General features: G+C 40.8%; 2 protein-coding genes and 1 long non-coding RNA gene across 5 annotated transcripts; 2 read left to right on the plus strand and 1 right to left on the minus strand.

Moving 5' to 3' along the window:
- Positions 1-1,616: 1,616 nt before the first annotated feature.
- LOC124470377 lies at positions 1,617-16,204 on the plus strand. The gene is made up of 8 exons (XM_047024217.1): positions 1,617-1,799; positions 10,664-10,788; positions 10,936-11,373; positions 11,463-11,676; positions 14,231-14,454; positions 14,732-14,876; positions 15,560-15,666; positions 15,765-16,204. The coding sequence occupies exons 1-8, from the start codon at positions 1,739-1,741 to the stop codon at positions 16,074-16,076; spliced, it is 1,626 nt and encodes a 541-aa protein (XP_046880173.1). The 5' UTR covers positions 1,617-1,738; the 3' UTR covers positions 16,077-16,204.
- On the plus strand, positions 2,870-4,821 carry LOC124470550. The gene is made up of 3 exons (XR_006956420.1): positions 2,870-2,975; positions 3,144-3,223; positions 3,518-4,821. It is a non-coding gene; the product is annotated as an uncharacterized LOC124470550 (long non-coding RNA).
- Positions 4,939-10,105, minus strand: LOC124470549. 3 transcript variants are annotated; one of them, XM_047024516.1, is made up of 7 exons: positions 9,688-10,105; positions 8,487-9,180; positions 7,878-8,356; positions 7,702-7,778; positions 7,431-7,608; positions 6,277-7,277; positions 4,939-6,070 (listed from the first exon to the last, which is right to left on the minus strand). In XM_047024516.1, exons 2-6 carry the CDS (start codon positions 8,719-8,721, stop codon positions 7,140-7,142), a joined length of 1,107 nt encoding a protein of 368 aa, XP_046880472.1. In that variant the 5' UTR covers positions 8,722-9,180; positions 9,688-10,105; the 3' UTR covers positions 4,939-6,070; positions 6,277-7,139. The 3 variants fall into 3 exon arrangements, with proteins under 3 accessions (XP_046880472.1, XP_046880474.1, XP_046880473.1); XM_047024518.1 differs by lacking the exon at positions 9,688-10,105 and having other exon boundaries at positions 6,277-7,060; positions 7,201-7,277; positions 8,487-9,421; XM_047024517.1 differs by lacking the exon at positions 9,688-10,105 and having other exon boundaries at positions 7,878-8,353; positions 8,487-9,421.

The following is a 16,204-nucleotide window of genomic DNA, read 5'->3' on the forward strand; positions in this document are numbered from 1 at the left end:
ATGTCATTCATGCCTTTCTGAAAATGAAAAAAAGATTTTGATACTTGTAATATACAGTTTTGCTTATGACCTATACATTAGCATTAAGGGATCAACAAAAGTGAAGTGAATAAAATGCTACAAAGATTGACCATCAACCATAGCTGGACCATTACAAAAAAGCTATGTGTTTTTGTGTACATAAGTAAATATATACTGTGCTATTAGTAAACAAGCATCTTACCTGTGAGAGACGATGTTTGGCCCGGGCATTTATGACAAAGGCAGTGGCCTGTGTTGTCAGATCCTAAAGCAGTACAAAATGAATTAAGTGTTGTTGATGTAATGTGATCTCTTTTGATTTGTAACTACAACAGAAGAAATGGTTGTGAAGGCTAACCCTGAAGTTTATCCATAAAACAAAGTACTCAATAAGAATGTAATGAGCAAAGAAGGATACTTTAACATTCAAAAGTGTTAAACACATAAATATTTATTGTACTTTCCTAAAAGTCATTTTCAGTAGACTTTCACTAACAGTAACTTACTGGTTGTACTGCAGCTCCATCTTCTATTTGCCTTTCATCTGTATCAGGTGTCAGTTGTTGATTGGTGATACCAGAGATACCAACTTCCTCTGGAAGTTGATTGGATTGAACGTTGTCCTGTGTGTCACATATAAGAAACTGAATATATGACATTTCACCAGTAGATTTCTGTTAGATTTAGGTATGTTCATTCATTGTCACATAAATCGAACTGATAATTTTCACATAAACAAAGTTTTAGATGCGCAGCTATTGTTGTTATAGATTAAACACACATAATAAAGGGTCAACATGATTTTTTTAAGGTTCTCAAAATTGTAAATGACAATTGTATCTTCATATCGAAGTGTTTAATCAAAAAATCTGTCTGTGAATATCAACCTGTATTTTAGTATGCCCTTCGACCGGTTAGCTCCTGCGATTCCCACACAACCCTAGAACAACGGCGCCGAAGACAAGCAATGCATGCTAGCTAACTTTACATACTTGTTGCTGGTGTGTTCCTTGACCCTCCTCCTGTGGTTGTTGACCTGCATGGTTGCTATCGCCTGCTCTGGTGCTTTCAAGAAGGTGTTGAGAGTGTCTTCTTTTCACATGATGATAGAATGAGTTATACACTCGATATACCTCGGTACATCCGTCTATACCACAGAGCAACCTGAAATCAGGGCTACGGCTGTGCATTCGATTAATATGGCTCAATAACAGTTTTAGTGAAAAACTGAGGAAACCGAGGCAGATAGCGCAGCGCCAAAGCATCTTGAAGTAAACAAAATACTTTACAAAACGAGCGAAACATTTCCTCTGCAATCCATGAAAAACATCAGCGGGAAAGTAACTGAAAGGATGTTTCTTATGTAATTGTATTCCATTATCTAGCAGCATAGGGGACATCTGTGAATTAAGTTTTATTTATTTTTATTTATAATAATATTCAATGGAAGTAACGTGGCGTGTGATGAATCTTTTAACATATTATACGAATTGTAAATAATGACAGTTAATTAACCACATTCTCCGTTTGTACAACGCTTCAAGTATTAAACTCACCCCCATTTTATGACATGGTACATTCCATGGTAACGCGGTAAAATTGTCAAGGCCGGGTGGTGGGTGGTCAGTTGCATTTGCAGCCATCACCGTACGTAAGCTTTTCTCTGTTGTGCAGTTATACTCTCGAGCCTTTGCAAATCGTCTGAACACTTTAAACTATGGATGAAGATGGAAGGGCTTATCCGGGTATGGATCCTACTACAATTTCAGTATTAAAAGGTAATTGTTTTTATTTTATCTAACCTTATTGATTTGTTTTGGCCTGTTTTTTTTAACTAATCTAGCTCTAACAGCCAATTGTGAGGCTGGCTAACCAGTCATACCATGCTAATTTTAGAATCGTGTTAATTTTGGCTATAAGCTAACCACACGAAAAGCCATGTCTTGAAAATGTATTAATAGTAGTTACTTTATTGCTGTACCGGCACCTTAACTTTAAGTTAGTCAGTTCGCTAACAAAGTAGTTAGAGCTACCTTCATTTTAGCTTTGTTTTAGCTTGGCCTAACGCTAGCTACTGTAGTTGGCGCCCTTTTGACTTGACGTTATCAGCAGGCCCAAACGTAGCTAACTAGCAAGCGCTGAATTCCAACGAAAACCCGCGGAATTAGGAATTACGTTTGGGCCTGGTTATCAGTCAACAGCCTTCTCATAGCCTATTTTGGGGGGTTAATGTCAGAATAGTTGGTGTTTCAAAAAACGATTCATGAACTTACGTGAAAGGGCAGGCAGACAGTAGCCTGGCTGCCAGCCCAACTTCTCCCCGCCCAAAAGAAATTTGTTCGGGAAATTGGGTCTGGAGGGTCTCGTATTGGGGACCAACTACAGAAAACCAGAATCTGGGCGAACCAATGAAATTGCCAGGGCGGGCTTTATACGATGATGGACAGATGATCAACAGTAACGTAATCACCCACGTCACAAAAGAGCGCTTAAGTTGAATTCGTTTTGAACAAACATGGCTACCGCTGGAGATCTGGGATGTTGTGATTCTGCCATCGAGTCTGTTTTAGAAGACATCGACAGCGCATTAGTTTTGAAAGAGGAATAGAGAGACGCAATCAAGGCATTTGTCGATGGAAAATATGTTATTGCCGTCCTTCCTACGGGATTCGGTAAAAGTTTAATTTATCAGCTGGCCCCGATGGTTGCGAAGAAGATGGGACACAATGGAAACCCAGTGGCCATTGTGGTTTCTCCTTTGTTTGCTCTCATGGAGGACCAAGTGAAAGAGGCGACCGAATTGGGAATCACGGCGATGCAACTCGGCGAGCACGATGAGGAAGCCCGGAATCCTGGCTGCTGAACAAGAAGTGGAGGGACATGCTAGGCTCCGATGTTTTTCAAGCCAACGTAATGGGTATCGTCGTGGATGAAGTTCATCTAACTTACAAATGGTAAGAGATAGTCTGAGTGAGTGTCGTGATATGAATCAAATGTTGTAAACATAGTACCATAGGTGTCAATGTACGTTCGCTAGACTTAGTACTATCATAACGTTAGTTTCATTGTAGCAAAATAACTAACAGTTCAAACATTTTAATGTGCGCTTATATTTCTATCAGGGGTCAGGGTGCAAAAGGGCAGACGGCATTTCGCGAAAGCTTCGACAAGTTGGGAGAACTAAGATCCCTAGTTTAAGCTGGTAAGTCTGTACAAAACCATAGACTTCTTGCATGATTAGTCGATGTTTTATACACTTTATGTAATTAACCACTTTAATTGAAATCAGTTGCATAGTTACAAGAACCTAGTTACAGTCCACTTTAAACAGTTCTAATAACCACTCTCCTCTTTGTATGTACCCACACACCATACCGGTAGTCACTGTACCCCTTATAAGTCAGTACGGTCATTAAAAAGTAATAAATGACACTACTTCTCACTTCTTATTTTACTGTTACTTATTGGATTCTTATTGTTCTGCCATATATTCCAGGTACACCTGTGCTGGCATTTACTGCTTCTGCTGATCGGCAATCCATAGCCATGGTTATGAAACGGCTTCAGATGGACAATCCAACTGTTTTGGCTCGGAGCCCAAACAGACCAAACATCAGACTGGGTCTGATTAAAGTACCTGTTCATGCACTGGACTGCCTAGACTGGATTGTGAGGGATGTTAAAGAAAAGGGTATCTCCATATTGCCAGTTATTATCTACTGCAAAACTGTGAAGGCAGTTGGCAGAGTGTTCTGCCATTTGAAGGGGGAACTCGGTGAAGATTCCTGGGTTGACCAAGACCCTGAGAAAAAGACTGAAAACCTGCTGATAGGTATGTTCCACAGCCAGACACTCCCTCAGAATAAGAACTGAGTGCTGTCATCTCTGAGTGGACAGGGTAGCTGCCGAGTTGTCGTGGCAACTACTGCTCTTGGGATGGGCTTAAATTTTCCCAACGTAACACACATTGGGATGTATGGGTTACCAGACGATGTGGAAGCCATGGTTCAGCAGGTCGGGAGGGCAGGCAGAGGTGGGTTGCAGGCACATGCGATTGTTTATGCTGTCAAACAGCATACAAAGCTAGACCCAGCAGTTAAGACAGTACTTGAGACTGGAGTCAATAGTTGTCTGCGGAAAGCTTTGTACTGCCATTTCGAGGAAAACACCACATCTGTTGATCCAGGACATCTGTGCTGCACCCACTGCCATTCTGTTTGTTCTTGTGAACCTGAAGGTTGTGGGGAGCCAATCCCTAAATATGAACACTTTCAAGGGGAGGTCACATCACCTGACAAACACCGAATGATCACACCTGAGGACAAACTTGTAATCAGGGACCTGTTACAAACCTACAGGAGTAGTTTACTTCGGGACCATACAAACATGCAACTTTACACAGTCGACACAGCCTGCACTGGTTTTGGAGATGAACTCATTGATGCGGTTTTAGAAGAGTGTACACAGATATTTGATCTGGACTTCATTATCCATAATCTCCCTATATTCAAACTGGAACATGCAAAAGAAATACTAAGAATTATGCATGAGGTATTTGATGACATCGAACTGAGTCAAACTAATTTGTTGGATGACAGTGTTGTTCAGGATGACTGTGTTCAGGTTGACATGTACTACACTGGTTACTTTGATGAAGAGGATGAGAATGATGAGATACAATCATCACCAAGTAGCTCAGTATCAGGCTTGTCAATGTTGAAGATCTCAGATTAGCTTCAAATTAAGCCTCTAACTTCTAGCTTCAGGGTCCTGTTGTTGAGCAAAAGCCTCGTATTTTTTATCCCTGTTATAGTAACATTTTGAATAAACTGTACATTGTTTATACTTTTATACTGGTGGTTGTTTTTGAATTTACAAAGAAACAATAATACATAAGTCAAGAAATGTTTTTAATATCTCCACATAATAGGTAATTTTTTAACATACTTTGAACATTTTACCAATAAGAAAAGACACAAAAAAATGTTGACATTCAAGAATGTCGACACAAAAGAAGAAAAAAAAAGATTTAGAATGTCACTTATGAAAGCATTATTTACAAATGTAATGCCATCAACATCACCATTTCACATTGACATAATTATTTAAAGAGGGACATTTCTCCAGTCCATAACTTTGGACTTCATCCACTGCCATAATTCACGGTAATTCAGCTTTACCAAGAGGTTTTTCTGGAACTTTGGGAACGCGTGAAACTGCCTGCCTGGTTGAGTTTTAAAAAGTTGAGTCTCCCGGAAAACGTTGATCAGGGTTAAAATGTCCTCCTGTTCTTGGGCTACATGGTGAATGCCAGTCGGCCGTGTCCGCTTCAGCTCTGTGTCTGTTTTCTCCATCATTTCCTTGAGGATTCCAATGGACTTGCTTATTCTGGCTGCTGACATTTCTGACAGGTTTGGTCCCAAGCCTCTCATTAAAGACTTAAAAAAATTGTTCAGGTGTTCTAGATGGAGGTCAAGAGGAATATTTACCCCTTTGCACCCCCAACCATTCCAAAACCGGTTCCATATCACACTGTGTGCCATGCGTGGGGACAGTGTGACGTTAACCTGCAGTGTTAGTAGGAAGGTGCTGTAGGCATATTGGCTGTGTCCATACGCTTTATAGAAAAGCAGGGCAACTTTATAAAGTCGCATTAGCCTGTCACCATCCCCTTCTCTTACTGCGTCCTGAATGTTTAGCAAGAAGAAGCCAAAGCCAAGTCTAGCTTCTGTGTGTTCTTTTTTGTGATCTTGGTTTGCTGTACTCGGATGTTCGAGAGAAGAGTCTAAGGGAGCCACAAGATTGTGTTTCTTTTTCTCATGTGTTTCCCTTGCCTTGACGTATGTATACACAATACCACACCCGTCTGCACAACACGGATATTGCTGCTTTTGCTGTGTCGAAGCCTGCCTTTGACTTTCTGCGTCTGTGACGCCTGTCATCATGACAAAGGTGTCCACAACCAGTCCAACCTTCTCATGTAGCCAGCTCCTCCTCACTTGTGGCAATCCGTCCTTGACATCTACTGGGACAAACCCATCTGGAATTTCTGTTAGCACACAGAACAAAATGTTTAACTTCTCACCACCAGAAGTGTAAATGCAGATTTTAGTCAAATAATATTGGGTACAAACTTTTATGAAAGTGAATTACAATTTTAACATTTAACTATAACAGTAGTAACATATAGATCCATGTATTTATGTGATAAATGCTAGTTCTCAACTATGAATGTGATGCCAAGTGCCAATTTACCTGTGACATCCTGCAACCCAAAGTGCTCCATTGCAGCAGCTAGGAAGAGTGCAGTTGTGTCCTTGCGCAAAAATTCCTTATAGGCATTGTAAGCTGCATGGGGACCTTGTTTGGCATTGCTGCACCTATATAACAGAAATATGTAGTTTAGAGAATGTCTGACATAGTATTCTCAGTGTTAGTCTGTCCATCGCTCACAGTTATTTGCATTAATTAATTTAGCAGACACCTTCATCCAAAGTAATGTATTAGGTCAATTATATAACAAGGGTAATGAATAAGGGCATTGAACCCACAACTTTTTTGCATGCCGAACATGTCCTTAACCTGTACGCTACAACTACTTTACTCACACACGCACGCTACCGTCGGTATGTTTAAGTGTGATTATGAATGTGTGAATGACAGGCAAACATTGTAAAGCGCTTGGAGTGCCGCTAAGGTTGAAAAGTGCTATATAAATGCAGTCCATTTACACACACACGCCCGCATGCACACGTGTTAAAAACTGTCTTTCACACAGGGACAGTAAGAGTACTGTGCGTCCAGTGTTCTCTTTAGCACTGCCGAAAGTAAACAACTAAACAACTATCTTGACATAGCCTCAACTGCCCACATGCAGTTATAGAAAACATGTAATAAGTTGAAAACATACCATACCAGTGCATGAGTAGAAATAATGCCCCGGAGAACAGCAGGGCTGCGTTCATAATAGCAGGACTGTGTTCCCCATCCCATAACAACCCAATTCATGAATTATCCAAACTGGATATCTGTGAAACTACTGTTAAAAGCATGGTAAACAAAAAGTACTTTTAATAATTGTAGTTAACAACAATAATGTTTAGACTGTAAAGACAAGCTTAATAACTGTAATAATTGTACAGCATGTATTCATGGTATTGCAGATAGCAGACGTTGTACCTCAACTTCGTCATGTTAGCAAGAAGTGTGCCATGGTCTTTTGAGGATGCACCATCATAGAAAATCCGATGATAGATCTTAATAAACATTGAAGACTGGTGATTAACAAAGGATAAACATAACTTGACACACAAGCACTTGAAGTAATCTATCAAAAAAATCATCTAAGGTAGTGGTGTAATACTTTCATTTTGTTACTACTCAACATTCTTCTATAGTTTGTTACTCACTTCAAAGAGGTTTCTGATGGCATGCCAATCCTCAAACTTAAAGATGAGACCTTCCAGTCGGTCTTCCTTTGTAGCACCATCTGAGAGGGCCCACTGTATGTTTCTGCAGTTCCCCTCAGTCAGCCGGTCACCTCCTACTAAAACACTTGACAACCCGTCCGGTCCCTTTGGCACATACCTAAATGTATTACACACAAACGGTGGAATTATACATTTAAATAAAGCCCTTCTCCTGCCAAAGACTGACAGTGGAGCCAGATTATATTCTTACTCTTTCTGAAGGTGGCGAAGTGTGTCTACCAAATCTGCTGTTTTGTTCTCGTTTTTGAAGAGCAGTCCCAGAGTGTACTTAGGGAATAAAATAATAAGATGACATTGCAGTAATGTTTGAGTTCAAAGTACGTGTATTAACTTTTGTTGTTGTTGCAGATTTAACTCATTACTTACATCGGTGGAGCACTTAGTCATGTCCTCTGTATATTGATGTGGCATGTGGTGAACCACTAATTTCTTGAAGGGTTTAAAAACAGCCAGGTACTGGGTAACGATGCGGCTCCCAAGAACAATGAACTCACGTCGTATATAGTCCTGGGTTTCTAGTCCGGGGAGTGAGTTGCAAAGGTCGTACTGAACAATGTCATGGTGTGGTTTGTCACTGCTAAGGTGATATGTTGAGATTCTATCTTGGACTGCAATATGATGAATCCAGTGTATGGATTTGTTGCTGTGGAGGGTGGACTGATGATGTGCACGCACGAAAAAGTCAAAATTATCAAATATTATGGAATATGTTGGTGGAGGAGTGGGGTGTGCGATTGGAAAAGCCGAGGAGCTCAAGCCCAGCTCTGCTGCTTCAGAGTCACTTAAGCTGCTGAAAGGCAGCATAGCTATTTCAGAGTCATTTATGCTTTGAGCCATTTCATCTGCTGGGGGAAAAAAGGTAATAACAATTACAAGACTTATTATTATTATTCAAAAGATAGACACATAACATTCAAGGTAACATAGCATGTGATTTGTTTGTTGTGTTTCTATATCAGTCATATGGCATCTCACCTGACAAGTGAAGCTCTTCCATGCTCTCACGAACAGTGTTAAGTGGCCCCTTCGGATCACTTGTGCTTTGGTCTTCGCTGGTGTCCACTCTCTGACCACCATCAATGTTCCCTTCCACTTCAGAGTTGAGGGAAACCTCATTCTGGACCTTTAACATGTTTAAAGAACCCGCACATAGGAGTGCCAACTCTTTCTGCTTCTCTACATAACATTTGTGAGTAGTTGTTAAGGCCATTTTGCTCAGCCTTTCAAACACTGCTTTTTTCGCCCCACCATAATGTAGTATACTACATAGGTAGTATGCAAAGGCTGACAGGCGTGCCTCTCTCCCTCTCAAAGCAATGGAAGCTGCTGCACAAGTTGCAGTTAGAGAGTGGTTGGTGACAGTGAAAATGGAGAAAAGGAATGGTGAAATACATTTTAGGTCTGCCTCTATGCCTGAAAATGATAAGGCTTTCAGATGATCCGGAGATGCCTTCCACAGGATGAAACCATTTTTGGGGTTACAGATTTCTTTGCATTCGTTGCTTATTAGCTCCAGGATGTGCTCCTTTACTTCCTCAAGTAGGTGTTTATGCTTCAATATTAACTTTGTTGCCGTTTTCCAGTTTTTTTGTTTAATGGTGTTCACTATTGAGGCTTCTTCTGAATGAAGTACCTTAGCACGAGTCTGTGATGGGTAATGGATGACTACCTGAAATATAAGATAATGTATCAGTGTGAATATTTACAGTATAGCCTAATAAGTATAATGTACGTTGACAATACATAGGAATATACAGACAGTTAAACATGGGGACCCCAGATGCAATTGCAGAGCTAGTTTAGTGGAATACTGCCCAACCCCCAAAGAGGTGCAGTGCGCAGAGATGGGGGTTGGGTAACATACTACTCCATTACAAAATGAAGTTCCTACATCAGGTGCAAGTTTATCTTGGTAACATTTGCTCACAGTACACCTGGCCAGACTCAAATTCGAGCTTGCTTCCAGAATACACAGTAGGCTACCATATCGGTAAATATGACTAAGCTGGTTTAATCATAGGTAAATAACACTGTAATGAGGAGTGTGGGAATGCACGTATGTTCATCAACATTGGACAATAAACACGACTCACTATTCACCTAGACAAAAATGGCAATCGAGGTTATTGTCATAGTCATATCATAAGAAGTAGACATTTATCAACAACAAGCTTACCTCTGTAATGCTTTTTCACGTTTTTGTACCGATTGGAGTTGACGGATTGGGGCAGAACTTCTTCAGAGCCCTGGGCGTCTTGGAGGGAGTAGGCTCCCGGTCTCTTTTTTCTGAGGCCTCAGATGAACACGCTTCTTCAGCCTGGTCTCCTTCGTCGTCTGTCCATTTTTTAAACACGGGCATGTCGCGTTCCAACCGTGTTACTACGTTCTGACAGGACCGACAAATGCGATACGATTTGTCTGATCTTTTGTGGAGTTGTACTCCTAAACGGAGAACTTGTTCGGATATGCATTGCCCTTTATTGTTTCTCTCAAAAAGGTTGACTGTGTGAACAAGTGCTCCCCGTACCCTTAAATTAATTTTACAACACCGGCAAAAATCGTTGGTATTCATTCTTCAAGCATACTTCTAGTCTGCTTGCAGTTTAGTTCTGTTGACAACAACTATGCGGCGCTTAACATACGTCACATACTCTGTTGCTCTGATTGGTTGTAGATCTATCCAATTGAGCGAAGAGGCATTTGTTTTCCAGGCACGCCCTGTAGTCAAAGCCCAATGGAGAGTTCTCAGACTCATATTCTGACTAGAATTATGAGTATGACAACGTCAGGCTAGGCAGACAGTAGGCCTTTACTAGATGCGTGAGTTTCAAAACGGACTCTAGCTACCTTTAGTTAGCTTCCGTTACCTAGCAACCAAGCATAATACTCGTAGCAATGCTACTACCTGCTAGTGTTACTTGTTAGCCTCCTATTTGTACATTTTGAAGTCATAGTATAGCGTTTGTCATATAGTTTTTGTCTATGGAAAATAGTCAATTGCAATGTTCTAAATCGCACATGTGCGACGTGCTGTGAGACCCGCATTCAAACGACCACATTTGTGCGACGCTACTTCTTAACGGCTTGATAATTAGTTTTATGTTTATGTTATCAGATTATATATTTACAGTGTGGTTGAATGTGTTTTCCAGCTGCTAGTATAAGCGCAGACATGCTTCCTAGTCTCTCCAAGGAGGACTTGCGTGATCTCTTTCCGGGGCCTGAGCAGTTCTTCAGAAGGAAAGACATTTGGAGAATTTCACATGATGAAAATGAGGTAATGTTCAATTTAAACATTGTGGAGTAGCGTTAGATAATCATACTGTGATATCAATCTGATATCAACGTAGCATTTCCTGGCCCTGTTGTGGTTCAATGCTCTTCACTTGAAATGATAATGAAATACATGTTTGCCCTTTTTTAGGGTGAAGAGTCAGGTCAGCTTAGACCAGGCACCTCCTCTGGAACCTGTGATTCCAGCCCTGTTCCCTCAACCCCATTGTCCTCCTCATCCTCCTCCACCCCTCTCCTCTCTTCTTACCCAAGAAACCAACATGGTAACAGCAGAACCGTACAACTTGTAAGCCCACAGTATGTTGTATACACAGACACCGAGCTGGAGCAGTCAAGAAGTGTATTTTTTGAGAAACAGCGGGCTGGACAAGAAGGAAACTATACACTCTCCAAAGATCTTCGTTGTCGCCTAATAAGGAATACGGTAACAAGCATGATTGCCATCAAGAGAGCTGCAAGGGATGACTTCCAGTATCCATGCATCCGTGAACTATCTGTAATGGCTAAGCGTCTCATAGAGTACTACCCAATGTTGCAGGACAAATCTCCAGCCGGTGGAGCTGAGTGGGTATGTCACTACTCAGTTAATTCAGATCAGTGCTTGTATGGCTTAATTTCCACATCTATTTTTATTAATGTGTGTTGTGTTTTTGTCAGGAATCTGTGAAAAAGCAGCTTTTGAAGAGGGTCCAGAATGTGACAACCCCCAAAAAGAAGCAGGGAGCGACTCCTTTGAGAAAGAGGCGTTGGGCCCTTAGCTTTGAGAGCAGCAGTCAGGAAACATTTACTGATGACACTGATGAGTCCACTGCTTCAACTTTGATCTTGGAAAGACCAAGATGCAGTTCCCCGGAGGCTGAACAGGTGGATGGTAAGAACACATATAAGATTGTGTTTTGGTATCAATGCAACGTTTACTGTTAACAATGGAGAATACCATCTCTTTAAATGAGTTCATCTAACAATAATGTCATACCTCTTAAACCCTATGGGGTCTGGGAGCTGTGGCTAACCTTAAAGAGAGAGAGAGCTTCAAAACTAATCTTGGTCTTTTTGGTTAAACCTCATATTATCTATTGTCAGTAACAGTTACAATGTTAGTAAGTTAAATGGTCTCCAAATGAAGTAGTTTTATTGTTATCAAAAGTGAAAGAGAAAAACCTGGATATGGACTGATGTTGCATTAAAGCCTTGTCCTTAAGAAACCTTTAAAACAGACCAAACTAATACCAGACATGAAAATCCCTCACCTTTCTGCGAAAATCGCCGTTTTGAAATCAAAATAAGTGACCTACGTGAATCGTGTAGATTCGATGAGAAATTGTTTTTGGGGGGGGGGGTTGGTATTCATATTCAGTGAACTGCGAACAGGTGCGCGTGTCAGAAGGGAGCGCGAGTGCATGGAAATATTAACGCAAAGGTCCTTGCGTCACCAGTGCAGACTAGCCTGACGTTGTCATACTCATAATTCTAGTCAGAATATGAGTCTGAGAACTCTCCGTTGGGCTTTGACTACAGGGCGTGTTTCAAACGAGCCTGAAAAACAAATGCCTCTTCGCTCAATTGGATAGATCTACAACCAATCAGAGCAACAGAGTATGTGACGTATGTTAAGCACCGCATAGTTGTTGTCAACAGAACTAAACTACAAGCAGACTTGAAGTATGCTTGAAGAATGAATACAAACGATTTTTGCCGGTGTTGTAAAATTAATTTAAGGGTAGGGAGAGTACTTGTTCACACGGTCAACCTTTTTGAGCGAAACAATAAAGGGCAATGCATATACGAAGTTCTCCGTTTAGGATTACAACTCCATCGGGGCCAGCTGATAAATTAAACGTTTACCGAATCCCGTAGGAAGGACGGCAAAAACATATTTTCCATCGACAAATGCCTTGATTGCGTCTCTCTGCTCCTCTTTCAAAATTAATGCGCTGTCGATGTCTTCTAAAACAGACTCGATGGCAGAATCACAACATCCCAGATCTCCAGCGGTAGCCATGTTTGTTCAAAACAAATTCAACTTAAGCGCTCTTTTGTGACGTGGGTGATTACGTTACTGTTGATCATCTGTCCATCATCGTATAAAGCCCGCCCTGGCAATTTCATTGGTTCGCCCAGATTCTGGTTTTCTGTAGTTGGTCCCCAATACGAGACCCTCCAGACCCAATTTCCCGAACAAATTTCTTTTGGGCGGGGAGAAGTTGGGCTGGCAGCCAGGCTAAGTGCAGACCACCATCAGACGCTGAAAGCACTCCTGGCCTCGGCGATTTACTTGACTGAATTTGGTGAATGTTTCAATCATTTTTATATTTTCGGTTATATTTAAGTTTAGTTACCCAGGAGCTCTGTTGACATAGACTTAGCTAACACGGAGAAGAAGAGAACGCAACGTTAGCCAGCTAGCTAAAGCTCTAGTGGAAAATTCCAAATGAACGTATGCAGCCTTTGATGCCGCTTACACACAACAGTGACACTGACAGAAAAGCTAATTTGAGACAATATAAAGATGGATAGCCAGGCTAAGAAACGTAAACGTAATTACCTTCAGTAGACAACGGTTTACCAATTGGACAAACGGCTATGTTTGTTTCAAGCTCCAAAAACTATTTTTCGCTCAAATCAGGCAAAAAAAATCGCTCGCACGCAATGCGCGCTCGCATTAACCATGGAAGTCCCTAACTAGCATCACATCAGATGGAATTTGCATGCATTAGCAAGGCGCTCAGTGTGGTGGCGTATACGGGACCGGTTCTTGTGGGCCGGTCTGGATCAAAGTCCAGCGCCTATTTTTACTTCCAGTCCGTCCCTGCCGTTCTATCAATAAGCATACCTACCAACCTGTACGCAATTTGTGTAGCAGATATGCATTTTGACTCCAAAATACGATGGTACTTGTATTGGCTGTCAATCATGATGGAAGAGTAGACAAGTTAAGTTACAGCATGTCCACCATCTTTTGGGGGGTTATGCATTAAGCCATTTGTGGTGCCCTTACCACATTGTGCCTCATATACTGTAAATGTTAGACCCAGTGATAGGCTGGCATGAAATGGCTTGCATAATACTTAGTAAGGAGGCCATAATAATTTTTGACTCATGGCTTAAGTTACGTTTCTCCAGTTCTCCCCAGGTTGGCAAAAAAGTATCTCAAAATGCATCAGATAGATGCTTTAAAATATGGAATATTCAAATTTTCCTTTTGGGGTAGCATGCACCCGGACCCCCTTAGAGGGGTAATATCCTTCTCACCTTTTTCACCCCTGACCCGTTTTAATGCCTGTAATACATTTAGCCTGGTACTGGGCGTATCGGACTTAACAGTTTTTATCCTGTATGTTTTTGTATGGTTCCATCAAACTGTAATAATAGAAACTGATTGTAATTTCATTACATCATGATAAACGTTAAACTGTGTTTTTTAGGATCTGAAACTACTACTGATAGCACACAGAACCAGGCAAGACATTACAAACTTCTTCAGGAGCTGTACAAATCCAAGCTCAGACCGAATAAGAAAGATGTTGCCCAACTGTTGGACCTTGAGTACCAAGCAAGACGGAAATTCATCGACTCTGATGCTCTTAGGGAGCAGGACAGGCCTACCAAGATTCTTCAAGCATATCCCTGCTTCAGAGAACTGGATCATGTAAGCATATATTGGGTTATTGGCTAAGTTCTATTTTGCACATTCTGTTTCAAGTTTTGGGACTTGATAGATGTTTTTACATAACTTTGTGTGGAAAGTGATCATTTTGTCCTGTTAAGTCAAATACATTTAGTCCACAAATTCCACTTCCACAGTGGTTCAAGAAATTGATACAAATTAAGAGGTATATTAGTTTGATTTTAACTGGAATGTAGATTGTAATATTTATTTTCTTTACATATTTAATTATCTATTTGTGTCTGTCTCTCTGTACCAGGTAATGGATGAACTCTGGAGGATCCTCAGTCAGGAAAACGCTCACTACTTGTCTGAACTAAAGAACCGCTGGGAAACCTTTTTTGAGACGGCACAGTTTTATGGAGTTTTTAAAAAAGTAATGAGGCCTCCGTTGTCAGATAAAGGTAATTGCAGTTTATTGAGAATCCCATGTTAGTAAAAATCCTACGTCAGTGAAAAACAAATCTAATACCGTTAATCATGAGTTCGTAATTACAATGGTGAATTATGTTATTGTAGTTATCTGTAGTCTGTTGTTTTTACTATTTCGGTTCTTGAAGTGGTATTTACTAAAAAGAGACACTCTTGCATAGCTTTAGTGGTTCTGTTCATACATGGGAGACTAACAGAACACTATCTCTGTAGCACTCCATCCACTCCAGAACCCGGGGTCCTGAAGTCTCGACTCATACGATACTCAAACGATGTTAATATACCTCTCTGATCAAACGAGTCTGACTAGCTGTCGTGACCTCAGATGGGCTTTGGCTAAGATGGAGAGCTGGTTGTTCTGTCAGTTCTCCTGGAACTGTAGCTCTTTTGCAGTGCCCAATTAAGTAGCCTACCTCACTGACCAGTTCTGATATTACGTGCATTATGCGTCATTTATGCAAATAATATACATTTAATTTGTTTGTCATCAATTTTGACATATCATTAGACATAATGCTTAATTGTGTTAATTACTATATTTTGCAGTGAATGGTGCTATCAGAATCCCATGTCAGACTCCCATGTTAGTATAAGGTTTTTTGTGTGTTTTTACCGATTGCAGTAAAGATAATGAGACTATTTTTCTTTTTCACAGTAAAGCAATCTGTTGCCGTGATTAAGGCTTTGCCAGACTTGTTCCCATCACCTGTGGCTCACAAGAAATTAAGACATGCAAGTGCGGCTATGCTTCACATCCTTAAGGTAAGAAATGTATGCATGTATTTTTCATATTACTTGATCATATTCTCTTAACAGTGACTTGTTTAAGTGATCATTTTTGTTTTCTATTCTTGTTTCAGTCTGCAGAAGACCCCAACACCTTTCTTCAGGCAAGACCACTCTCCAGCCCTGTTGTGATTGTCTGTGAAACCAACTGCATACTGGCCATTGGAACCATGCCTGTGCTGACCTTCCCAAAGGAAAACCTCTCTGTCAGTGTGATGTACATTCTTGCATGTTACTACACCTTTCACCTTACATATCCCAAGTGCATTGCCACACTCCTCTCTGTGCTGCAGACAGAAGTCCTCATGGACTCCATCCATGACCGAGATATGACTTTGTCATATAAAAAAGCTATGGCTGAGTGGAAGACGTTCATTGCCGAATAGGCTTGAACATTAGTAATAACGTAGATGCCTGACCCCAATACAATGTTTTGGAGGAGCTGTTGTTGTTTTTTCAGCCTCCCAGAAAATGTATGACGTTTCTCTGTCAAATAATACTGTTTAATTTTGCC

The sequence above is a fragment of the Hypomesus transpacificus genome, chromosome 8 (genome assembly GCF_021917145.1).
Source record: "Hypomesus transpacificus isolate Combined female chromosome 8, fHypTra1, whole genome shotgun sequence".
Lineage (NCBI taxonomy): Eukaryota > Metazoa > Chordata > Actinopteri > Osmeriformes > Osmeridae > Hypomesus > Hypomesus transpacificus.

Excerpts from the sequence above, each read along its gene's own strand:
- LOC124470549 (XM_047024516.1), bottom strand. The coding sequence starts at position 8,721 with ATGGCCTTAACAACTACTCACAAATGTTATGTAGAGAAGCAGAAAGAG. Across the intron at positions 8,357-8,486 it reads GGAAGAGCTTCACTTGTCAG|CAGATGAAATGGCTCAAAGC; the intron begins GTGAGATGCCAT and ends TTTTTCCCCCAG. Across the intron at positions 7,779-7,877 it reads TGACTAAGTGCTCCACCGAT|TACACTCTGGGACTGCTCTT; the intron begins GTAAGTAATGAG and ends TTATTCCCTAAG.
- LOC124470377 (XM_047024217.1), top strand. The coding sequence starts at position 1,739 with ATGGATGAAGATGGAAGGGCTTATCCGGGTATGGATCCTACTACAATT. Across the intron at positions 11,677-14,230 it reads GGAGGCTGAACAGGTGGATG|GATCTGAAACTACTACTGAT; the intron begins GTAAGAACACAT and ends TGTGTTTTTTAG. Across the intron at positions 14,455-14,731 it reads GCTTCAGAGAACTGGATCAT|GTAATGGATGAACTCTGGAG; the intron begins GTAAGCATATAT and ends TCTCTGTACCAG.